The following is a 26,507-nucleotide window of genomic DNA, read 5'->3' as shown; positions in this document are numbered from 1 at the left end:
CGACTAAGCTTTTGACCTTTAGCTCATTGGCCAACTTTAATCCAGCCAATAGTGCTTCATATTCTGCTTCATTATTGGTTGCTCTGAACTCAAGTTTGATCGCCTGGCTCAGCGTAGTGTCTTCCGGTGTTTGTAACTTGACCCCAATTCCTACCCCCATCTGATTCGAAGAACCATCGACGAAGAGCTTCCACGAAGAGTCTTCAGGATTTTCCTCTGGCTCTTCCATATCACACTCCAGTAAGAAATCAGCCACAGCTTACCCTTTGATGGTTGTTCGGGGTTCATACGTTATGTCAAAAGAACTCAGCTCTATTGCCCATTTCGTCATTCGTCCTGACAAATCGGGCTTATGTAGGATCACCCTTATGGGAAACGTGGTCAGAACAACTATAGGATGGGACTCGAAGTAATGTCTGAGTTTCCTCTTTGCATTTACGAATGATAATATTACTCGTTCGGCCTTCGAATACCTTCTCTCTAGCTCGGTCAGCGTTTTGCTGACATAGAAAATTGGGAACTACTTACCTTCTTCACATCGTATCAGAACTCCACTAGTTGCAACGTTGGAAATTCCAAAGTACAGGAAAAGCTTCTCACCTGGTTTGGGGCAGTCAGAACCGGTGGATTTCGCATATACTCCTTCAACTTTGTCAGTGTTTGCCTCTGCTCATCCCCCCAGGATTGCTTTCCGTGACTTCTTATTGTATCAAAGAATAGCTTGCATCGGTCAGAGATGAATCGACTTAGTGCCGCTATGCGTCCGGTGAGAGCTTGGACTTCCTTGACAGTGCTTGGTTCTGCATTTTTTAGTAAAGCTTCCGCTTAGGCTGGGCTGACTTCAATCCCTCTGCTATTGACCACGTGGCTAAAGAATTGCCCAGATCCCACACTGAACGAGCACTTGGTTGGGTTTAGCCTTATTCCATATCTTCTCAGTACATCGAACACCTCTTGTAATTGTTGTAAATGATGGTCTTTTTGTTTGCTCTTTACTACCATATCATCGATGTAAGCTTCAACAGTCTTGCTCATTTGATTCTTGAAAATCTTACTGACCAACCTTTGGTACGTCGCTCCAACATTCTTCAGTCCGAACGGCATGACCATGTAACAGTAGGTCCCTTGTTCAGTGACAAAAGAGGTAAAAGAGGTATTTTCCTCGTCGTTCGGATCCATTGGGATTTAATTATAACCTGAATAGGCATCCAGGAAGGTTAATCGTTCATACCCCGTTGGAGCATCCACCATTTGATCAATCTTTGGAAGAGGAAAGCTATCATTCGGGCAGGCTTTATTTAGATTGGTAAAATCAATGCAAACCCTCCATTTTCCTTTCTTCTTTTGTAACACCCCCACATTTTCCACGCATAAGTTGATCAGGCTTATACACGAAAAACGAGGGATATCAAAAAACAATTGGCAATATACAAGCATGGAATACAAAATGATGGAAATAAAAGAATTTAGACAGGAAAGAAACATTAAATAATACAACATCCATTCATCCTTTATTTAATACAGTACTTCATTACAACTTGGAAATCCTACGTCAGGGATCCCTAAATATAACCCTGAGAGTTCAACGTCAAAAGTAAATAAAAACTGAAACTGAAATACTACATAAAACTTCTACCCTGCACTGGATCGTAGGAGTAGATGAGTTCGGATGATGGTCCCACACTGCTAACCTCAGCCTTGAAACGGATACTGACCGTATCCTGAAATAACAACAATGGTGGGTCAACCCCACGAGCAAGTCCTCTCTACTATGACCCAAATCAGAGAATCCAATAAATTAATCATTATGAATCGGATGAGTACTATATCTGTATACATCCTATGGGAACTATCCGATGTATAACATGACCTCAACCAGAATAGACGGTGATCACTTAGACTCACACTAGGTGGTTAAGTGTCGCCTTTCCCTACCCGGGAAATCAGCTATTATACATGGTGCACGGTACTGACAACACAGACTATAACGAACTACACAGTGATAACACCTCGCAAAGTACTGATGAATATACTGAGCATATAAATTAGGCAACACATGCCAACAATATTAAGAAATATACCGAGTATGTCAATTAGGCAACACATGCCAATAATATTAAACCACATACCCCGACAGCCACACATCTGTCTATCGCAACGAATGCATAAGGTATAAATGAGTCTAAACTTATTAGTCAGCTCACATGGTTCTATATGGCAACACATCCATATAATATAAATGCGACATAATAAACAGTCCATTTATTCCCTGAAATGCACACAGCATAATAATCATGGTTTATATACGATTAACAGTATAAATATTCCATAATATATAATGGGTTATTTATATGAAGAAAACCAAGCACTAATTAATTTAACATTAATGGTTATTACAGTTTAATAAAATAATACCATTAATAGTCGTTAAATCAATTACATATGTTTACTAGCGATTCGCACCTTAACTGATACAATTAATATTTAGAAATATTAATCGGACAATTATAATAATTAACGAGAAATAAAATAATAATATAATGTCCCGTTAATTCCAAAAATGCCAACCCGAGGCCCCAAAATGTATAGTGAAGGTCCTGGTAATGACAAAACAGTCCCTAGGGGTATTCTGGACTTTTCCAGCAGCCGCAGAGGCCCTTCACGCGCCCCCACGCGCCTCCCAGAGCTCCCTACACGCGCCGCCAAGCTTTCCCCCTCTCCCACGCGCCTCCACGCGCGTCTGGCGTCAGCCACGCGCGCACACGCGCTCCCACGCGCGTTTGGAGAGTCCCACGCGCGCGCACGCGCTGCCACGCGCGCGTTGATGGCTTCCTGCTGACGTGGCGTTCTCCGGTTGGTTGGCTGCATCATCCTTCCTACATGCGCGCCACACCGGATCATCTCACCCTATCTTCCCTCCATCCAACGCCCACAGATCCGGGTGTACCGCGGTATCATGGACCGCGATGCACCGGATCAATCAGACTCCACTAATGGCCAGGATGCGCGCGTACACCCTCCTATGGTGCGCCGCGTTGCACCGGATCACTCCGGTCGTCTCCCCCACTGCCGGCGACCGGAAAACTCGCCGGAAGGTCGCCGGAAATTGCAGAAAATGCCCGGAAAAATCTAGAAAATTCTAGAAAAATCCCTAAAGTCTTATTTAATTATTTTTAGCCATTATTAATTTCATAGGACATTAAATAAATATATACCATCCTATATAATTAAAATTCCATTAATTGAATAAAATAAAATTAATAATTTCTTAACCTCTAAACCTTGGCTCTATGCATAAAACTAAGCTAAACAATTAATTTATTAATTCAAAGGGGAAAAGTAGATAATAACTTGCCTTTTTGAATTTAAAATAAATCCGCCGGTCTGCGCGTAGTCGGGTAAAATTGCCTACACCGGTCCAAGCTTCTTTCTCTTTCTCTTTTCCTTTCACTCTTATAAAATAGCTCTCTAGAATTTATACTTTGCTTCTAACTCCCTTTATTTTTTTTTTCTAAGGCAAGCTAGTTAATTTATACACAAAATATATAATATAAATATTACAAATATCTAATTTATAATAACTTCTCACCCATTTCTCATATTCCTACCTATATGGCTTTAAGACAATGCTATCTTTAATCAAGATATTTGATCCACCATTCTACCATACTAAATGAAATTCTATCCTAGTATTTAATTTTCCATCATTACATTGATTTATTATAACTATTATTATTATTATTACTAATATTATTATTAATAAACTTTTATTATTATTATTATTATTATATTATTATTATTATTATTAAACTAATATAATTATTATTATTGTTATTACAAAATAATATATTATATCATCATAATACTTTATAACACAAATATAATATTCTAATTAACTAATATTGCTTAATTAAACAAAATAAACAAATAATAATACATGCACAATTAAATACATAAATTTACTATTTTAACATACACAATTAATTTACATGCACCATTAAATGAACTTAATATAACAATGAAGCATGCACAATAATAGGTACAGGAATCCACACATAATTGAATTTAAATACACTAAACTCTTTAATTAATTACGGGGTATTACATTCTCCCCCCCTAATAACGGAATTTCGTCCCCGAAATTCACTACATACCTGTATTAAAGAGCTCTGGATACTTGGCACGGATAATATCTTCCCGTTCCCAAGTAGACTCTGTAGCACTATGATGACTCCACTGTACACGTACTAATGGAATAGTCTTCGTGCGCAGTATCTGATTCCTACGATCGAGAATACAGTAAGGTTGTTCCAAATAGGTTGCATCAGGTTGCAACTCAATCTCACCCACATCAATGTGTTGATATCGGTCTTCGTCCCGTAGAAATTTTCGCAGCATAGATACATGAAAAACATTATGTACCCTATGAAGATTATCTGGTAGAGCCAGACGATAAGCTACTGCCCCAATCCGATCTGTAATCATAAAAGGACCCACAAAACGAGGCGATAACTTACCCTTTGACCCAAACCGCATTACTCCCTTCATAGGAGAAACCTTAAGCAAAACCTGATCACCAACCTTAAACTCCAAAACACGAGTTCGACGGTCAGCATAACTTTTTTGTCTGCTTTGAGCTGTACGCATCCGATCCCTAATGATAGCGATCTTTTCAGACGTGTCCTTAATAAATGCAGGACCCAAAAAGCTGTTCTCACCAACTCCAAGCCAACAGACAGGAGACCTACACGGTCTACCGTACAAAGCCTCAAATGGTGCCATACCAATAGTTTTCTGATAACTATTGTTATACGCAAACTCTGAAAGCGGCAAATATTCCTCCCAATTGCCCTTAAAATCAAGAACACATGCCCGCAACATGTCTTCTAAAATCTGATTAACTCGCTCAGTCTGTCCATCTGTTTGAGGATGATAAGCAGTGCTAAGATATAGTTCTGTACCCAAAGCCTGCTGAAAGCTCCTCCAAAATCCCGATATAAACTTCGGATCTCTATCTGATACGATGGACAATGGTACTCCATGAAGTTTCACCATTTCTGCAATATACAGCTTAGCATACTGTTCTGACGTAAAGTTTGAACGAACAGGCAGAAAGTGAGCGGACTTGGTCAATCTATCAACAATGACCCAAATAGAGTTGTGATTATGCTGTGAAGTAGGTAATCCCTCTATAAAGTCCATGGAAATACTTTCCCATTTCCATTCTGGTATGGGAAGTGGCTGTAACGATCCTGGCGGTCTCTGATGATCAATCTTAATCATCTGACAGGTGCTACATTTAGAGACAAAGATAGCTATATCTCTTTTCATGCCGGCCCACCAAAACTGGCGTTTCATGTCCTGATACATCTTATCTCCCCCTGGATGTACCGAGAACTGAGAAGTGTGTGTCTCTCTCATCACAACATTTCTCAAATTGTCAGCTGAAGGCACAATTAAACGTCCCTTATACCTCAATCCTCCATCAGTCCCTATAGAATAAAAAGGAACATCTCCGGAGGCTAACTCCGAAACCCGATCAATACACTGTTGATCTGAGAGTTGCGCTTGAATGACCTGATGAATGATAGAAGGAGTTACTACCACACATGCCATAAAAGCGTCTGCTAACTCATCAACCGTCTTCAAAGCATCCCACTCTGTTGTAAACAAAGCTGAAAGGCTGACATAGGGTCGGCGGCTGAGTGCGTCTGCTACAACATTCGCTTTCCCTGGATGATACTGAATAGAGAAGTGATAGTCTTTCACGAATTCCAACCATCTGCGCTGTCTCATATTCAGTTCCCTCTGTGTGAACAAATACTGTAGACTCTTATGATCGCTAAACAATCGAAAAGTCTCCCCCAAAAGATAATGTCTCCAAATACGCAAGGCAAAAACCACTGCGGCGAGCTCTAGGTCGTGAGTCGGGTAATTAAGCTCATGAGGCTTAAGCTTCCTAGACCCATAAGAAACTGGTCGCTCTTCTTGCATCAACACACAACCCAAACCCTTCAGAGAAGCGTCGGTAAATACGAAATACTCGATTCCACTCTGAGGTGTGGCTAAGACAGGTGCAGAAGTTAACTTGCTCTTCAATTCAGCAAAAGCAGCCTGACAAGAATCATCCCATACAAATGGTACATTCTTCTTAGTCAGATGAGTAAGTGGACCCGCAATTTTGGAAAATCCCTGGATGAACCGGCGATAATACCCTGCCAATCCCAGAAAACTGCGAATCTCTGTCGGTGAGGTAGGCTGTCCCCACTCCATAACGGCCGCAACCTTGGCTGGATCTACTGCTAACCCTTCTTCTGACACTACATGACCTAGAAATTTGACCTCTTTCTGCCAAAATTCACACTTCTCAAACTTCGCAAACAACTGATGTTCTCGAAGTGTCTGCAATACTGTGCGTAAATGTCTAGCATGGTCCTTCTCCGACTTAGAGTAAACCAGAATATCATCAATGAAAACAATGACAAACTGATCTAAGTATTCTCTGAATACTCTATTCATCAAGTCCATAAAGACAGCTGGAGCGTTCGTCAAACCGAAAGGCATAACACGAAACTCATAAGATCCGTACCTTGTGAGGAATGCTGTCTTCGGAACATCTTGTTCTCTGACTCGTAGCTGATGATAACCAGACCTCAAATCGATCTTTGAAAAGTAAGTAGCTCCCTTCAACTGATCAAACAGGTCATCAATTCTGGGCAACGGGTACTTGTTGCGAACAGTGACCTTGTTTAGTTCTCTGTAATCAATACAAAGACGAAGAGATCCATCCTTCTTCTTGACAAACAGTACTGGTGCTCCCCATGGTGAAGTACTTCTGCGAATAAATCCCTGGCTGAGCAACTGTTGAATTTGATCTTTCAACTCTCGCATCTCCACTGGTGCCATTCTGTACGGCACCTTAGCAATAGGCGTAGTGCCTGGAGCTAAATCAATAACGAAGTCTATCTCTCGACTCGGTGGCAAGCCTGGAATTTCCTGGAATACATCCTGGAATTCCTGTACTACCGGGATGCTGTCAAGAGATACCGCAGTCGCTTCCTGTGAGTCCTCCTCAAGAACGAATAAATAAGTGCTAGGCCCTCTATCAGGTTGTGGTAGAACAAGAAGATACATCTCCTGTCCTGGTATAGAAAATACAATAGACTTTTCGTAACAGTTAACCTGAGCATGGTACTGAGATAACCAGTCCATCCCAAGTATAACATCATACGAATGCATATCTAACACTAACAAATTTGTAAGAAATCGAAGCCGGCCCATATCTATAAGGATATCACCGCTATACTCTCGTAAAATTGCGCCAACTCCCAATGGTGTATAAATATTAAGAGGTTGGTCACATAACTGAGTCGTCATACCAGATAAGATAACAAAAGATCTAGACACAAAAGAATGTGATGCACCAGTGTCAAACAGTATACGAGCAGTTCTACCATGTATAGAAAACATACCCTCAATAGCCTGAGGAGCCTGCGCATTATGTGACATGAAGTTATAAACTCTGCCATTATGCAACTGCTGTGGAGGTTGTCCCGGAGGAAATGGTGGTGCTGGAAGTGCCGGAAAATTCTGAACTTGCCCACGTGGCATCGGTGGGGCCGGTAGAGGTAACGGCTGATTAGGTCTCGGCTGCCCATACTGTCCCTGCTTAGCTTTGGGACACATCTTGGCCGGATGCCCAATCTCTCTACAGTGATAACAACGTCCCGTAAAAGGACCTGCCTGCCTTCTCTGTTGATTTCCCGACCACTGTTCCTGTCCGGTCTGAGGTATCCCACCTTGTCTACCCTGATTAGGGACTCCATCCCTCTGCACATCTAGGTTTCCTTTGTTTTTCTTCCAAGGTTGATGTCCTTGAAATCTGCCCCGATCATTGGACTTGGCACCACTGCTGCTTCCTTTCTCCCCTGTCTGGTAGTCTCGGTTAGTCCGCTTATCTCCCTTGGACTTCCGGTAATCACTCCTCATCTGGCAGTGCTGTAAGGCGGCATTAACCACCTGGATATAAGTAGTATATGCAGGACTACCTAAGATCACCACTTTAATCGGCCATATTAACCCCTTCACAAAGCGGTCTCTCTTCTTTTCTTCCGTATTGACCTCCTCTGGTGCAAATAATGACAAATTTATGAACTTCTGTTCATACTCAGCCACAGTCATATCTTCCTGTTGCAGATCCAGAAATTCGGTCTTCATCGCTGATCTTACTGACATAGGAAAATACTTGCCGTCAAAGCGAGTCTGAAATTCAGCATACGTCAATCTGGTCCTCTCATCGACAGTAGTAATAGACTCCCACCACTGCAATGCATTGCCTATCAGCATAAACGTAGCCAGCATCTGTTTCTGCACTTCGGTACAGATTACCATCCGAAGATGACGCTCGCTCTCCTGTTTCCACTGATATGCTAACAAGACATCTGTGGACCCCGCAAATGTCGGTGGATTTCCCCGGATGAACGAGTGACGAACTTTGTCCCATGACATTGGCTGTGCCACTGGTTCAGGAACAGGTACTATCGGAGGAGGTTGCTGGTTTCGTAGAGCAGATGCTACTCCTGCTGCCACCGCTCGTGCAATGATATCAGCAACTTGAGGAGAAAATTCCTGATTCTCATTTTGAGTTGGGGAAATACTGCGATGACGGTTCGCATTCCTTGTCCCACGCCGAGACATCCTTCTATTAAATTTAGAAAAATCTAACGTCAGTACATTATAATGGACCGACTAAAAGAATACAAAGAACCCTAATACTTAGGCTCTAATTATCAGAATACACAACGCGGAAGTATAGTAATCACAGATCCCTAAGACACTCGAACCTGGAATGCTCTGATACCAACTGTAACACCCCCACATTTTCCACGCATAAGTTGATCAGGCTTATACACGAAAAACGAGGGATATCAAAAAACAATTGGCAATATACAAGCATGGAATACAAAATGATGGAAATAAAAGAATTTAGACAGGAAAGAAACATTAAATAATACAACATCCATTCATCCTTTATTTAATACAGTACTTCATTACAACTTGGAAATCCTACGTCAGGGATCCCTAAATATAACCCTGAGAGTTCAACGTCAAAAGTAAATAAAAACTGAAACTGAAATACTACATAAAACTTCTACCCTGCACTGGATCGTAGGAGTAGATGAGTTCGGATGATGGTCCCACACTGCTAACCTCAGCCTTGAAACGGATACTGACCGTATCCTGAAATAACAACAATGGTGGGTCAACCCCACGAGCAAGTCCTCTCTACTATGACCCAAATCAGAGAATCCAATAAATTAATCATTATGAATCGGATGAGTACTATATCTGTATACATCCTATGGGAACTATCCGATGTATAACATGACCTCAACCAGAATAGACGGTGATCACTTAGACTCACACTAGGTGGTTAAGTGTCGCCTTTCCCTACCCGGGAAATCAGCTATTATACATGGTGCACGGTACTGACAACACAGACTATAACGAACTACACAGTGATAACACCTCGCAAAGTACTGATGAATATACTGAGCATATAAATTAGGCAACACATGCCAACAATATTAAGAAATATACCGAGTATGTCAATTAGGCAACACATGCCAATAATATTAAACCACATACCCCGACAGCCACACATCTGTCTATCGCAACGAATGCATAAGGTATAAATGAGTCTAAACTTATTAGTCAGCTCACATGGTTCTATATGGCAACACATCCATATAATATAAATGCGACATAATAAACAGTCCATTTATTCCCTGAAATGCACACAGCATAATAATCATGGTTTATATACGATTAACAGTATAAATATTCCATAATATATAATGGGTTATTTATATGAAGAAAACCAAGCACTAATTAATTTAACATTAATGGTTATTACAGTTTAATAAAATAATACCATTAATAGTCGTTAAATCAATTACATATGTTTACTAGCGATTCGCACCTTAACTGATACAATTAATATTTAGAAATATTAATCGGACAATTATAATAATTAACGAGAAATAAAATAATAATATAATGTCCCGTTAATTCCAAAAATGCCAACCCGAGGCCCCAAAATGTATAGTGAAGGTCCTGGTAATGACAAAACAGTCCCTAGGGGTATTCTGGACTTTTCCAGCAGCCGCAGAGGCCCTTCACGCGCCCCCACGCGCCTCCCAGAGCTCCCTACACGCGCCGCCAAGCTTTCCCCCTCTCCCACGCGCCTCCACGCGCGTCTGGCGTCAGCCACGCGCGCACACGCGCTCCCACGCGCGTTTGGAGAGTCCCACGCGCGCGCACGCGCTGCCACGCGCTCGTTGATGGCTTCCTGCTGACGTGGCGTTCTCCGGTTGGTTGGCTGCATCATCCTTCCTACATGCGCGCCACACCGGATCATCTCACCCTATCTTCCCTCCATCCAACGCCCACAGATCCGGGTGTACCGCGGTATCATGGACCGCGATGCACCGGATCAATCAGACTCCACTAATGGCCAGGATGCGCGCGTACACCCTCCTATGGTGCGCCGCGTTGCACCGGATCACTCCGGTCGTCTCCCCCACTGCCGGCGACCGGAAAACTCGCCGGAAGGTCGCCGGAAATTGCAGAAAATGCCCGGAAAAATCTAGAAAATTCTAGAAAAATCCCTAAAGTCTTATTTAATTATTTTTAGCCATTATTAATTTCATAGGACATTAAATAAATATATACCATCCTATATAATTAAAATTCCATTAATTGAATAAAATAAAATTAATAATTTCTTAACCTCTAAACCTTGGCTCTATGCATAAAACTAAGCTAAACAATTAATTTATTAATTCAAAGGGGAAAAGTAGATAATAACTTGCCTTTTTGAATTTAAAATAAATCCGCCGGTCTGCGCGTAGTCGGGTAAAATTGCCTACACCGGTCCAAGCTTCTTTCTCTTTCTCTTTTCCTTTCACTCTTATAAAATAGCTCTCTAGAATTTATACTTTGCTTCTAACTCCCTTTATTTTTTTTTTCTAAGGCAAGCTAGTTAATTTATACACAAAATATATAATATAAATATTACAAATATCTAATTTATAATAACTTCTCACCCATTTCTCATATTCCTACCTATATGGCTTTAAGACAATGCTATCTTTAATCAAGATATTTGATCCACCATTCTACCATACTAAATGAAATTCTATCCTAGTATTTAATTTTCCATCATTACATTGATTTATTATAACTATTATTATTATTATTACTAATATTATTATTAATAAACTTTTATTATTATTATTATTATTATATTATTATTATTATTATTAAACTAATATAATTATTATTATTGTTATTACAAAATAATATATTATATCATCATAATACTTTATAACACAAATATAATATTCTAATTAACTAATATTGCTTAATTAAACAAAATAAACAAATAATAATACATGCACAATTAAATACATAAATTTACTATTTTAACATACACAATTAATTTACATGCACCATTAAATGAACTTAATATAACAATGAAGCATGCACAATAATAGGTACAGGAATCCACACATAATTGAATTTAAATACACTAAACTCTTTAATTAATTACGGGGTATTACATCTTTTGCACTACAATCATGTTCAACAGCTAGATCGGGTACTGAACCTCTCTGATGAACCCAGCCTCTAACAATCTATCAACTTCATCCGCAATGATCTGGTTGCGTTCTGGAGCGAACCTTCTTTGCCTCTGTCGTACAGGTTTAACGTTCGGATCTACACGAAATGAATGACAAGAGACAGATGGGTCGATTCCCAGCATGTCCGAATGGCTCTAAGCAAACACATCCGCGTTCCGGGAAAGGAAATCAATCAACTGGCGCTTCTCTTCCTCGTCAAGCCCTGAACCTATTTTTGTGGTTCGGTCTGGCCTCAAATGATCAATTTGAACGTCAGCTAGAGGTTCCTCGGTCAACACCGGAGTCTCCTCCTCCCCGTTCGTGCTGGGGGGAGGCTTCTGTAATTGCTATTGTGGGCTATTCGATCGGATGGGAGCTTTTTCTTTCCCTGTAGTTTTCAGAGTCACCGAGTAACATTCCTTTGCTGCAACCTAGTCCCCATGGATATCAATCACTTTATTTCCATCCAGACTCAGACATCTCATCACTTGGTGCAGGGTTGATAGAACTCTTTGAACTCTATAAATCCACCCTCTCCCCATCAGCAGATTATAGGATGGATGGATCTCCACTACCACAAAGCTTTCGACAAGTTCTCTCTCGGCAGCTCGAACGAGTAATTCTACTGTGCCGATCGGTTCAACTCGCTTTCCATCGAATCCTAACAATGGATTCCCAGTACATTTAAGCGCCTCTGGCTTGATTTCTAGCCAATCGAAGGTGACCCTCGGCATGACATTCGCACTGCTCCCTAGATCAATTAGCACCCTTCGTACTAAGCACTCCGCCACTGTCAAACTAATAACCAAAGGGTCTTCATGAGGAATTTGAACTTACAGCAGGTCTGTCTTATCAAACCTTATCTGCGTTGATGCGCTTTGATGGTGTAGAGTATTGACACTGCCTATTCGCCTCTTCATCTGCGCTTGCCAAAGGCGCGTTCAGAGCAATTCTTCATATTCTGGCTGTGAATTGCATTTATAATCCAAACGGGCTGAGCGTTATGGTGATTCGGCTTTTGATTTCTCTTAACTTGCTCAGCTGGTCTATTTTGCTCCTACGCTGGCCCTTGAACATATCCTGCAAATTCTCTCCTTGCAATCATCATCTCCACTTGCCTCTGTAAGTTCCTGCATTCATTAGTCTGGTGACCAAAATCACTATGAAAAGTACAATGTTTAGATTGATCTCTCTGCTCGAGAGGTTGTCTGATTGGTAAGGGAGGACGGAACTTATCTTTGTTTTCTTGGAATAACCTTGCCAGAGTGACTTTGAGTGGAGTAAACGACTCCTCCTCTTAGGGCCTCTTCTCTGCCTTCCAGGAGGTCTGACGTTGCGAAGCTTGCTTTTGCCGAATCTTGGCTTTGGACTTCTCCTCTGTGGAGATAATAGATGTCTTTCTTGCATTAGCTGCTTCTTCTTCTTCCAGACGCACCAAACCGTCGGCTCTCTCATTCAGCTCATCCATGGTCTTCAGCGTATTCACCACCAGACTTGTGTAGAATGGTGTCCCTCGGTTCATTGCTAACTTGAACGCTTGAACTACTGTTAATGGATAACACTCCATAACCATACTCTTGACAAGGTTAGACCTGGTGAAAAAAGCCTGGAGTCGTTCATCTTCGTGCTGCTTCATTGTAAACAGGCTTGACACATCTTTAGCCTGGCGTTTATTTCCATAGTATTGGCTGATAAACTTACCACACAAGTCTTGGAAGCTAGCGATTGAACCTTGAGTCAGATTCTTGAACCAGTTGAGGGCTGGCCCTGACAAGCTTGTAGGGAAGCATTTGCACATCAAATGATCATTGTTCGTATTCAAAGCCATTTTCAACTGAATGTGATCGATCGGATCGGTCATTCCATCGAACAGAATGAACACCAACATGGAGAACTTCCTCAAATTCAGAGCGTTCAGGATTTCGTTAGTGAACGGTGATGCAACCGTTCTTGCGGAGGAACGAAGTGCTTCATTCTCCCTTGAAAACCGTGGTAGAATCCTCGGATCTGCAGATCTTCCTTCTGAACTCCTGTAATCATATGTCGCCATTGAAGGCCGGTAGGGTAGATCAAACGAAATCCGTCATCTGTGATTTCCCTATGCCACGGCGATGGAGCTCCATGATGGCTAAACTCTATTGCTTCATCATGTCGTAACCTTCCTTCAGTTGGATCAAAAGCGGTGGCTTCTTCTCGCATGATCCGTTCATGATGCGGATCCAAGTGGATAGATCCTTCCCGCTCCTCCACCTGACGGACATTTGGAGGTAAATCGTTTGGCACAATCTCCTCGCGATGAAGATCCATTCGATTGTTTCCCTCTGGATCATCGTGATGAGCAGCACTGGATAGCACAACTCCCTCTCCTACTAGAGGTGGCCTTAGAAGAGCAGGAGCCTCACGACGCTCCATTCCAGCTCGCAATTCTGCATTTTCTCTTCTTAGTGTTTCGATTACACTCATCAATTCATCAAGCTTGGACTGCTAGCCATTATCCAATGGATTTGAGCTCTCACCTCCGATCATCATTCCTGATCGGAACAAAGTCATCAACCGCAATTTTCCAGACAGATCTCAGTTTCGCTAATGCAATCACACTAGATCTAGACTTGAATTGACCGAATTCTGACCTTACAAGACCAGATCCGAATCTCTTCCACCGTGGACTTGTCAGATCTAGCTCTGGCAAACAAAACACAATCGCATAGATCGATTGAACAAGCACAAACCAGAACTATATAGATCGAATGCGAACCTCTTCAAAATCAACCAGAATCGAAATTCGGCAAGACGAACAACGAATCACTCACAATCCTGATTCACTTTTTAGAGATCAAGCTTCTTCCTCACGAATCACCTATAATCAAATCACTTTTGACCTATCGCAAATCAATCTTTTTCTAGTTCTCACAGACAACGTCATTGAAGATACAAGAAATTCCTCTCTCAATTTTGACAGAGTAACTATGCACTTCAAAGATTTTTCGATCCCCTTTTCCCTCTATTTTCTACCTATTTATAAACTGTTACACGCCTTTTAGAAGTTTCCCACCTAACTCCCTGTGTTGGGCCTCCTCTTGGGCTTCTCGAGCTACGGGCCTGATTACATTTAGTGGATCACCCGCTGCTTCTTTAGTTTCGGGCCTATCTTATTGAGAGTCTGGTTCAGACCTAGGCCAATTATCAGGCCTATTGTTCATCATGTGGGTTGTACCTGGCCCGAGCCGTTTTTGGTATCCTCAACCTCAGACGGTGTTGAATATTTCCTACGCCGTGGAACGTTTATCCGAATAACGTTCCGACGAACGCTGAATTAGGCCTTCTTCCTACCCATCTTCATTGGCTCCATTAGGGCTTCCTTCCCAGTGCGTGAAACGGTGCAAGCGAGGTGTGGTGGTCCCGGAGAAAACGAGCGGCAACCACGCGGTAATGGCAATGAGCAATGGCACCACCACCACGACAACGGTGCCGGTACGGCTCTACCTCTACCGATGGCTTCGCAATCAATTGATATATTTGTCGTCGTTATGTTGATGGTTGTGGGGCGAAGTCGTCAACTTTAGTGACTTCATTGCCACCAACGTTCATCTCGGCCTGCGGCCGGCATGGAAAGGGGTGACGGTGAGTGGACGACGGTGGTGGTAAATAGGAAAATCCAATATGGGTTGTGTTCTGTTTGATGTAAAATATGAGTTCTGATATTCTGATTAATAGGTTATTGATAGATGCAAGCATTACAGAAGATTAGAGCTCCTGCTGTAATGAGGTCTTTATGTTTAGATGTGTTTGGGGTGTGTGTGAGAGAGAAAGAGAGGAGCCTGTAGCTAAATAGAATAAGTGTATTTTAGTCATTATAATGTAATATAGTATGCAAGTGATAGTCACGTGATAAGATCCGTTAATTTTAGACGGTCAACTAACAGGGAGGGGTGATATGATAGTTTATGTAGTTGAGGGGGTTAGTAGATAATTTTTGTAAATAATAGGGAGGTTTTCAGATTTTAGCCCTACTTAGTAAGAGGACAAATACCAAAAAGGCTAAAACCACACAGCCCACCAAAGGCCAACAAAGAATGTTCATTGAGTCAGTGGGACTCTTGGGTTGGGTTGGGTCTTTGCCATGTTTTTTCATGTTGGGCCACGGCCTTATTCTCCAGACCATGTTGGAGCTCTTTCTAATTGTCTTACGTCTATACAAAAAATAAATAAATAAACAAAAAAGAAGAAGTTCAGTGAGACTACTTGTTTTCACTGTTAAACATCATGAAAAATTAATAAAGGAGAAAACGCTCTCAAACAGATTCATAGATCAATATCAACCAAGTTCCAAAAAAAAAGGGGGGGGGGAGGGGGATACATAATTAATCATAACAACTAGAAAGAAATGAAACCTCAACAATTACTTATCGAAAAAAAAAAAAACCCTTAAAGAAATGAAAAACAAAACTAAAGAGGAGCCGCCTTGTAGCTACGTTGTGGTACCTTTCTAGAGGTAGCCCGTATAAGATCAAAGTAAAGTGGAAACTGGGCTGCAGCAAAAAAAATGACTGGCAGGCAGGTGACTAAATATACTGGAAATGCAGCAAATTTCAATTTGTCTTTAAGGACAAAGAAGTGGCCAGCACAGAAAGATATGAGCATTGCAGTTATGGATATGAAGAGTGATGTCAAACCCACCAACAGCTTCCTCGGCAACCCTACACCGAAATCTCTTTCTTGATACCGAGACGTGAGAATGGCAAGGAACATGATCATGGAGGTGACAGAGAAGCAGAGTGCGATTAGCGAGGAAATGGCGAAAATGCTAAATGGAGTCTCGCGTTCCAGTGTTGGTGTTCCTTTGCCTTTCATGACACCGCCTGGCACAGTGGTTGAGGTGGCAAAGGCCACTGTGGCAATGAGTGCTGCTACAACGGAACACGACTTAGAGGTGCTGGTGAGCCATTTGCCCCCTTCTTTGAGGAGCTTACTATGTGATTTTGTGAAGACTTCCCTCGCAGTCTCTGACGCCTGGTTGTGGCGTACAAAGAAATGCATTGGCATGGACTCTTTGACGAACTGCATGCATGCGTTTGATTTATTATTATAAGTAGATCAAATAAAAATAAACTTGGAGCAGTCAATCTCAAGCTTAACGTTAACCCTGTTTTTGAATGGATATTAAAGAATATCTGTGTGTTTCTTTTTTAATTCGAGCTGAACTTAATTGGGTGATTTTTTAATTTTTTTAATGCACATATTAGTTGTACGTGAAAGTACACCCAATAATATTAAAGCAGAGATCATATATATATATAATTAATTACATACCTCATACCACTTGATCTCCCACTGCATTTGCAATGCAGCACCAGGAATACGCCAAGGGCGATGATCTCCTAGCTTTGCAGCAAGATGTAATGCACTATTGCCTTCAATGTCCACCTTCCGAAATACGCTGTCTTTCATAATTTTCAGCTCGAGTAAGAGCTGGTATATATGTGGTTGTCTGTTCTCCACTGCCAGAAGAACCATATTCTTCTTATCAGTATTTACATCGTGGATGGCCACAGGAAAGAGCTCAAGTATTTTCTCCACCATTTCCGTTATGCCATTCTTTGCCGCAACCAATATGGGTGTCTCCTTCTTCTTAACATTCTCGTTTTCCCCTGCAGCTATATATATATATATATATATAAAACACAAAATTAATCAATGTCAGCGGCAGAAGCAGCATATATGCTACTAAATTAATATATATGGTAATGAATATAGTTTTCACTTAGATTATTTTTGAAATAATTTTACCCTTTGCAGCAAATTATATGTGGTAAATTAAGTTGGCAAGTGCCAGTGGATCATATATGTAAGCATGCTGTACAATTTTTCACACGGAAATGTTTCTTCTATTGCACCGCTTAATTAAATTGATACTCAAAAGAGGGAGAACAATTAAGTAAATATATACCATCTCTATTCTTCTCATCACTTTTCCCTTCTTGGCTTTCTCTAGCTTCTGAAGAACTTTTGTCATTTGCCACCTGCGGCGTTGTGGGCTGATCCGGTAGCCTGGTTGTGTCAATATTGCCTCCGCCAAAAGAAAACATCGTTGCATCACCTTCTTCGTATTGGGGTGTCTGTCCATTGTCATCATACTCATATGTAGAGGCACGTCTAAGAAGTTCATTCATGATTTGGACGGACCATGTGTGCTTCTCTTTTTTCTCCTCTATCTTCCTTATTTCTCTAAAACCTAGCTTAATTGGTACCACAACAAATAACGTAATTTGAACAATTAATTAAATTTATGTACTATATGCATAATTAGCCCAAATGAAAATTAATTGTACATCGATGACAACATGATACTACACGTACCGAATCCGAGAATGATCAGCATTGCTTTTGATATGAACTTGATGCTATCAAAGCAAGTGTCGTAATTTATAGGAAACAATTGATGTTCATGAGTTTGATTACTTGATTGGAGTCCTGTATAATATACTTACTGAACTTCAGTATATAATAATTAATGCCAAAGTTCTACAATGTGTACGTCCACAAAATACATATATAAAAAATTAAAGAGAGTTTGGAACATGAAATTAAAATGATTGCCATTAAATAGAGCTAAGTCGAAACACCAAAATCACCTTAATTACAGCAACTTTAAAGCCAAACTTTATTAAAGAGGATGATCTCATGTGATTCTAATTTTACAAAGCTCACCTTGTTGGTTCAAATTATCTTGTCCTTTAACATCTGCTTCCTCGTCATTCTCTTCTTTCTTTTTTTGAAAGAAAAAGCAATGCCAACCTTTTCTATCACTAACTGAAAATACAAAAGAAGATTGCTCAGTTTCAGCACTTCGTAGATGTAAGAAAAAAATTATTGGAAACAATTTTATTTATATGGCTATTTTTTTTTATAAGTAAATTTTTATGCTTGAACCTAAAGATAACCACTGCACCAATAGAGCAACATTTCTAGAATAAGTGACCGCCAAAAAGAAAGAACCAAAAAAAAAAAAAAAATCATCAATACACACCGAGTACACGATTTATCTTGGACACTAGTCGAAAGAAGTTGATGCAGGTGTCGTAGTTCTCTGGATGGGTTGGATTCTTTCCGTCTTCAGAAGGCTTCGATGTATCATCAGGTTGGTCATGGGTAGTATCCACTGTGAGCTCATCAACAAATATACCTTAATTTGAAAATAATATAATAAATATATAATTGTCATAAATTAATGAAATGGAAAAGTGATAAGACAAATCTGACAACTAATTAAGACTTACAATGATAAATGATCCAGTTGAGCCTTACAAGATGACTCCCACTTCTGAAGGCAGTAGGCTTGCTTGCAATAAGATGGAGAGGGGTTAATCCTTGTTCATTCACGTAGTTCACAAGCTTTTCGTATTTATGAATTATCTGAAACGCCAAATCTGTACGTATATAGCTCATTCATAAATTAAAATATAAATTAATTGTCAATCAAAACATATACAAATAGTGTATATATAAATATATATATATATATATAATATGGCTGGGGACTCAAAAGAGGACAAGGTGCGTATGTTTTTTTTTTCCCTAGTTGACAAGGTGTGTATGTGAGAATGAATAAATACAAAGGCTAATTTAACTCACCAAAATAGTCTCCAATGATTGCAACGTGAAGAACAGTTTCACCATCATTCCTTCTACAATACAAGTAGGCATCATCGGTGCTCCTGATCTTAGAATGGAGACGAAGAAAAGCATCTTTCCTACCGTGGAGAGCGGCCAAGAAGATAGGAGTCTCACTGTCATGATTGCGAGCACCGATTAGTGCTGAGTCTTTACTTGCAATGTACTCGCACAACCTTACGTTTCCCAATGATGCTGCAAAATGGAGAGGGGTATTCCCTCTCTCATTTTCCACTTTCAGATCCTCATTGGAACTCATGAGCTTCACTAGCTGTTCAACAACATCTTCTACCCCATTGGAGACGGCTATGTGCAATGCAGTGTCCCCTGATCTAGTGATCTTGACCTTGTGAACATCTGGATGCTCCGTGTACAAATTCACCACTTTTTCCCAATCACCTTTCATGGCACTATTGAACAAGCTTTTCTTTATTTTCTCCTCATCTTCCCAAGATCGTAATGGTGGTATCCTTGCCCCAGAAACCATTCCTTCTCCTGGTAATTCCATCACTCTTAACTTCTTCCTTCTCTCCCTGCCTCATACATATATTTATAGCAAACAAAATATTCCTAGGAGATGGGAATAGAGACAGAGCAAAAGTGATCATCTAATTATATAGTTTGCAATATATGGTAAAGGAATCCCCGAAATCAACCTTTATTGACAATTAACAGTACACACATGAATACAAGCTTGCACAAAATATACTATTAAATTGCTTAGCATGAAGAGTAAGATCAGAGAAGGTCCTGTACTCCACCAAGAGTGTTGTGAAGTGATGACAGGGATTAGATACTTTACTTGTGATTTGATCTAATCCAAACATTGGTCACCTAATTCTCATGTTCACCCATGTCATCAACTGTCAGGACTAGATGGGACAAAGTGAAGTACATATTTTTTTGCACAGTAGAGAGACTGCATCATGCTTTTGCTGGATGCTGCAACAAGGCCCTTGCTCAAGCCTTTCTTTAGCTTTGTAATTTTTTTCTTTTACTTTTTCTTTACCAAAGTCTAAAAGAAAAAAAATTGTCTTCATGAATAAAACAATATAAAGTAAATTGAGTAGTGTTAATATATAGAACTAGCTAGGGATAGGGGTTAAATATATATATATATATATATTGCACTTGGAGAGATGCTGTATAGGAATATTAATTTACCACTTATATTCCAAGAAAATGGGAATTGAGAAATGGCAAAAGTCTTGTAATTAATATAATTTGCAATACATGGTAAAGAATTCCACCAAATCAAACTTTATGGACAATTAATTACACTATGTGCAAATGAACAAAAGCTTGCACAAAATGTACAATGATAATTGAATGAACATGGAATTGCCTAGCTGTGAAACACTAGATTGTCATTTAAGATTCAGCCTGTTACACCTAAATTCAAGCTAACCTATCATTCTATTTTACAAAGTAAAATTCTACTTCTTGAAAAAAAAAAAAAAAAAAAAAAAAAAAAAAAAAAAAACTTATATCACACTGAGATTTGTTTTTTTAGTTTAATTACACACACTTGTTATGACATGATGATGGCAATTAGATACTTTACTTGTGATTTGATCTAATCCAAGCATTGGTTCTCATGTTCACCCATGTCATCAATTGTAAGGACTAGATGGGACAAAGTGTTACATAATTTTTTGGACAGTGGAGAGACTGCATCATGTTTTTGGCTGGATGCTGCAACAAGGCCCCTGCTCAAGCCTTTCTTTAGCTTTGTAAGTTTTCTCTTTTACTTTTTCTTTACCTCTAAAAGAAATTTTGTCTTCATGAATAAAACGATATAAAGTAAATTAAAGAAGATTGAAGGAAACAAAAGTTATTATTCTATTTCTATTAATCATTCCAAAAAAGAAAAAGAAATGTCTATGTTCCGTTCTAATTTTAAAAAGCTCATCTTGTAAATCCAAATTTTTTTCTCCGTTGGCATCTGTTTCCTCATCTTTCTTTTGTTTACCTTTTCCAGCAAGAACTGAAAAAAATAAATAAATAAATAAAACTGCTCAGTTTCAGCACTCACATAAGAAAAAATTATCAGAATTTTTTTTCTTTTTTCTATGCCTTATTTTTGGTAAGTAAACACAATGCTTGAACCTAAAGATAACCCCTGCACTACCAATTAACACTGAAAATATACAAATGGAGAAGTGTCAATTTTCAGGACCTATAATTACCTGGCACACATATAGCAATATTATGTCAAGAATATGTGACTGCAAAAGGGAAATATAAATAATAATAATAAAAAGGTTCGCTAATACAAACCGAGTACATGATATATATTCAACAGCAGTCGAAAGAATTTGATGCACGTATCGTAGTTTTCTGGATAGGTTGGATTCTTTCCGTCTTCAGACGACTTCAATAGATCAAGTTGGTCATAGATAGTTTCCACCATGAGCTCATCAATAAATGTACCTTAATTTGCAAATAACAGTGGAAATAAATATATAATGTTAATAAATTAAAGGCTGTTTTCTGTATATGCTGCATCCAAATATATATATAATATATATGATAGAGCTGATTAAATATATGGAAAAGTGATGAGACAACTAATTAATTAAGACTTACAATCATAAATGATCCAGTTCAAACTTCCAAGATTACTCCTCCCAGTACTCCTGAAGGACCTAGGCTTGCTTGCAAGAAGAAGGAGGGGAAAATCCTCGTTCATTCACATAGTTCACAAGCTTTTCGTATTTCTGAATTATTTCAAATGCCAAATCTGTACATAGTTTATTGATAAATTCAAATATTAATTAATTGTCAATCAAAACACATGTATATATACATATAGTCTATATAGTCTCCACTGATTAATATTAAGTAGGTTAATGCTATCAAAACAGCTCTCTCATAACAAGAGCAACAAGCTTTCCTAAGAAAATCAAATGAACCATTTTAATACATGTTGCAATCCAAGTGACTGTAGCCTAGTAGTCCTTCTTTACCTTTTAAAATAGAAGGTGATGATTCAAGTCCCCACATGAACAAGTGAGTGTGTGTGTACAAGAGTGTTTCTTTCCATGGTAAAATAAATAAATAATAATAATAGCATTACTCCATTAAGTACTGCATGTGTAAATGAGAATTAATTAATTTAAATGAAAGCTAGTAATATAGCTCACCAAAATAGTCTCCACTTATTGCAGAGTGAAGAACGGTTTCACCATCAATATTCCTTCTACAATATAAATAGCCTTGATCGATAACACAGATAGAATGGAGACAAAGAAAAGCGCCTTTCTTGCCATGGAGAGCGGCCAAGAAGAAAGGAATCTCAGTGTCATTGTTGTCAGCACCGATTAGTGCAGAGTCGTTACTTGCAATGAAATGGCAGGTCCGTACAAGCCCCAATGACGCTGCATAACGAGAGAGGGATATTCCCTCTCTCATTTTTCACTTTGAGAGCCTCGTTGGAACTCAGTTCCACTAGCAGCTGTTCAACAATAACTTCTTGCCTATTCGAGACGGCTATGTGCAATGCAGTGTCCCCTGATGCAGTGATCTTGGCCTTGTGAACCTCTGGGTGTTTCTTGAACAAATTCACCACTTCTATCCAATCACCTTTCATCAATCTTTTGAACAAGTTTTTCTGTATCCTCTCCACTTCCACAGATGGTATTACCATCCTCGCTCCAGAACCCAATTCTTCTTCTGCCAACTCCATCACTCTTCTTCCATGGATACTGAATATATTTATATAGATAATTTTACTAAATAGCTAAGTAAGATAGGGGTTTTATATATTATATAGTATATTGTACTTGGAGATGTTGTACAGGAATATTAAATTTACTACATTATTCTAAGGAAATGGGAATTGACAAAGGGCAAAAGTCTAACATATATGGTAAAGAATTCCACCAAATCAAACTTTATGGACAAAAAACAGTGTGTACTTTGACAAAAGTTTTCACAAAATGTCCCATGAAAATGGAATTGTTTAGCTGTGAAACCTAGATTGATGTTTAAGATGCGACCTGTCACACCTAAATTCAAGATAATCTAGAAATCTTATAAAGTGAATGATAGTAATAGTTTCACCTTTTTCTTTTACAAAGTAGAATTCTCTTTTACTTATTATAAAAAAAAAAAAAAAAAAAATGCCTTATATTACTTGTGATTTGATCTAATCACGCAATTCTCCTATTGACCCATGTCATGATCAAATGTCTAACCCATGTCATGATCAAATGTCAGGACTAGATAGGAAGTACATAATTTTTTCTTTGTTATAATGCACAAACACAAATATATATATATATATATATATATATATATATATATATATATATATATATGAATGCATGTATATTGATCATCAGAGCCCGGTGTAGACTGTAAGAAACTGCGTCATACATTTGCCGGATGCTCCAACAAGGCCCTTGCTCAGTGCTTTAATTTCTTTTGTTTTGTCAGAACCGAAAAAAAAAAAGCTTTAATTTGTTTAACGTTGTAATTTTTCTCTTCTGCTTATTCTTTACCAAAGTCTAAAAGAAAAAAATGGGCTTAATTTCTTTAGCTTTATAATTTTTCTCTTTTACTTTTTCTTTACCAAAGTCTTTAAAAAAAATTTTAAAAAAAAATTGTCTTCACGACTAAAACCATATAAAGTAGATTAAATTAGATGGAGGAGGAATAGAAAAGTTATTCTTTGGTTAGCATCCCTCCAAATATAATTGAAAATGACCCGTAAAGAAATTGGTGTCTTACACTCTTACTTGTGCTTTTTCTTTCTTTTCTTTTTCTGGTTGAATGATAATAGGTATGAATTACTAATAAATAAACAGACATAAAAATGGAAAAAAAGAAGTAAAAGGAAGAGGAGCTTTCGGTTTTACCCACGTTAGAGGGGACATCATCGGTGCAAGTGAATTGCAGAATTGAGACGACCACTCTCCTTCCCTCCATACTCTCAAAAATCCAAAAGCTCTCACCTTCTAGGATCAAGCACGTCGAGGCATCAACTACAGCGTTGCAGCCGAGCCGATCAATCCGGTGCCGCCGCTTCGTCGTTGAAAGCTATATGCTACGATTTTATGCACTTCTTCAAACGAAATCGACGAATTTGAGTTTTATTTGGAGATTCCAACAGTTTGATTTTGTACAACTCTGAGATGACCGCCGACAATGGTAACGCCGGCAAACTGCTGCTTCAGATCTTCCTCTTCGTATTTTTACTTTACCTAAAGCCTAACCTTATAGTATTTAACTTTACCTTCTTTTTTTTTTTTTCTTTTTTTTTTTTTTTTTGTTACACAGACACCTCCCGTAAGGCCATGTAGACCAAAGTTCGTCTATTTTTAGACAATGACACCTTTCAAGTTTAAAAAATAGACAAAGAGACCTAAAGATGGTGAATTGACCTTATTACCTTTTTAAATAAATTTAGCATTTTAATTGATTTAAATGCCCTTAGATTAAACCCTAACCGAAATCAATCTCAAACCCTAAGCCGAACCCGATTGTGTGTGTATATACCTTTGACCACTGTGTATATATATTTTAGGGTAAAATACACTAACACCTCCTGAGGTTTGACATAAGGACACTCAAGTGAAAGTTACCTGTTTTTTGGATAATGACACCCCTTAAAAATTGAAAAATAGACAAAGACACCCCTTGAAACCAACTAGCATGAAAAATTGACCAAATTGGCCTTTGACATTTTATTTGACCTTTTTAACTTTACAAGTTAAAAAATTAGACTAAACTACCCTTCTAGGAAAGATGATATATATATATATATATATATATATATATATATATATATATATATCTATATCTCCATAAAACAGATTAACAAATTGAGAAACAAGTTAATAAATTGGAGAATAAAATTGAGGCGTACCAACATTGACCCCTGAAACAGATGAAGAGTATAGACTATATATATATATATATATAGACATCCTGAAACAGATTAATAAATTAGAGAATAATACATTGCACCAAAAATTACATAACTTGTCATTATAGTCATATTACATAACCAACATTTAACTTCATAAAAGTAGAGTCATACACAACCCACAATCCATAATAAACTTGTACCAAGTCATTACATAACCAAGACACCAAAATTTACATAATCTGTCATTACATAACCAACATTCAAGTGTCAACCAACCATCCAACAATCAAGTGTCAACCAACTAACAAAAAATAACCCAACTGTTATGTCTATGTCATATGTAGCATTACATAAATACTTGCCCCAGCAAGTGTCCCAAAAAAAGAAAACTAAATAACCCAACTGTGTTATCCATGTCATATGTGGCATTACAAAACTACTTGTGCCAAAAACTAAAAACCAAATAACCCAACTGTGTTGTCCATGTCATATGTGCCATTACAAAAATACTTGTCCCAGCAAGTGTCCCAAAAACAGAAAACCAAATAACTCAACTGTGTTATTTATGTCATAAGTGGCATTATAAAAATACTTGTCCTAGCAAGTGTCCCAAAAAACAGAAAAGCATGTTACCTAAATCCCAAATTGCCAGTCAATTGCTGATGGTCCACTAGATTGGGTGTAGCTGCTGCTATACTTGACACTGCATAATTTCTCACCTGCAAAAAAGAATATTTGCATATATAATCACATTAGTGTCCTGATTTCCAATTGATTAATATGAGGTTCTTTGGATTTAAATGTCTGATACATAAATTTATTGGGTCAACAAACTAGGCACTAATAAATATATGCAAGCAAAGCATGTCTGTTAGACCTGTGTTTTTGTTTGGTAGGTCGGATAGCCACAGATCCATTTTATGTATTAAATTATAGATATCATATAACATATAAAAATTGGATATCACCAGCAAGCTGTGTGATTATATATGTTGTTTAGGTCCAACGGTCCCAGCAAGGAGATTAGAAATAACTTGCAAACAAAAGAATATGAAAAGAGTAATGCTTACATTGGACTGAGTGGCCTGTGTTGTTGTTCCTGCAACTACACTAGATTGAGTGGGTTGTGCATAACCATTGACCTGCAATTCCAAATGTACAATTAAAAAAATAAAAAATAAAATACTAACACATTTAGAGGAAAATTTAAAATAACCAATAGTAATGCTTACATTGGACTGACTGACTTGTGTTGTTGTTCCTTCAACTACATTAGA

General features: G+C 38.6%; 2 protein-coding genes across 3 annotated transcripts; both read right to left on the bottom strand.

The window, feature by feature from the left end:
* Positions 1–12,981: 12,981 nt before the first annotated feature.
* Positions 12,982–13,512, bottom strand: LOC132268581 (uncharacterized). Its single transcript, XM_059769412.1, has one exon. It carries the CDS (start codon positions 13,510–13,512, stop codon positions 12,982–12,984), a length of 531 nt encoding a protein of 176 aa, XP_059625395.1.
* Positions 13,513–16,094: 2,582 nt separating this feature from the next.
* LOC132268976 (uncharacterized) lies at positions 16,095–24,646 on the bottom strand. 2 transcript variants are annotated; one of them, XM_059769923.1, is made up of 11 exons: positions 24,222–24,646; positions 22,502–23,062; positions 21,945–22,098; positions 19,317–21,788; positions 18,962–19,111; positions 18,712–18,867; positions 18,393–18,494; positions 18,042–18,155; positions 17,632–17,916; positions 16,995–17,338; positions 16,095–16,742 (listed from the first exon to the last, which is right to left on the bottom strand). In XM_059769923.1, exons 4-11 carry the CDS (start codon positions 19,861–19,863, stop codon positions 16,131–16,133), a joined length of 2,310 nt encoding a protein of 769 aa, XP_059625906.1. In that variant the 5' UTR covers positions 19,864–21,788; positions 21,945–22,098; positions 22,502–23,062; positions 24,222–24,646; the 3' UTR covers positions 16,095–16,130. The 2 variants fall into 2 exon arrangements, with proteins under 2 accessions (XP_059625906.1, XP_059625907.1); XM_059769924.1 differs by lacking the exons at positions 21,945–22,098; positions 22,502–23,062; positions 24,222–24,646 and having other exon boundaries at positions 18,962–19,097; positions 19,317–19,594.
* Between the last annotated feature and the right edge of the window lie 1,861 nt (positions 24,647–26,507).

Source organism: Cornus florida, unplaced genomic scaffold, assembly GCF_030987335.1.
Source record: "Cornus florida cultivar Cherokee Brave unplaced genomic scaffold, ASM3098733v1 CherokeeBrave_3.0.0_Hap2_Chr08, whole genome shotgun sequence".
Classification (NCBI taxonomy): Eukaryota; Viridiplantae; Streptophyta; class Magnoliopsida; order Cornales; family Cornaceae; genus Cornus; species Cornus florida.
Note: the sequence above shows the minus strand (reverse complement) of the source record. Positions and strands in the feature narration are given on the sequence as shown.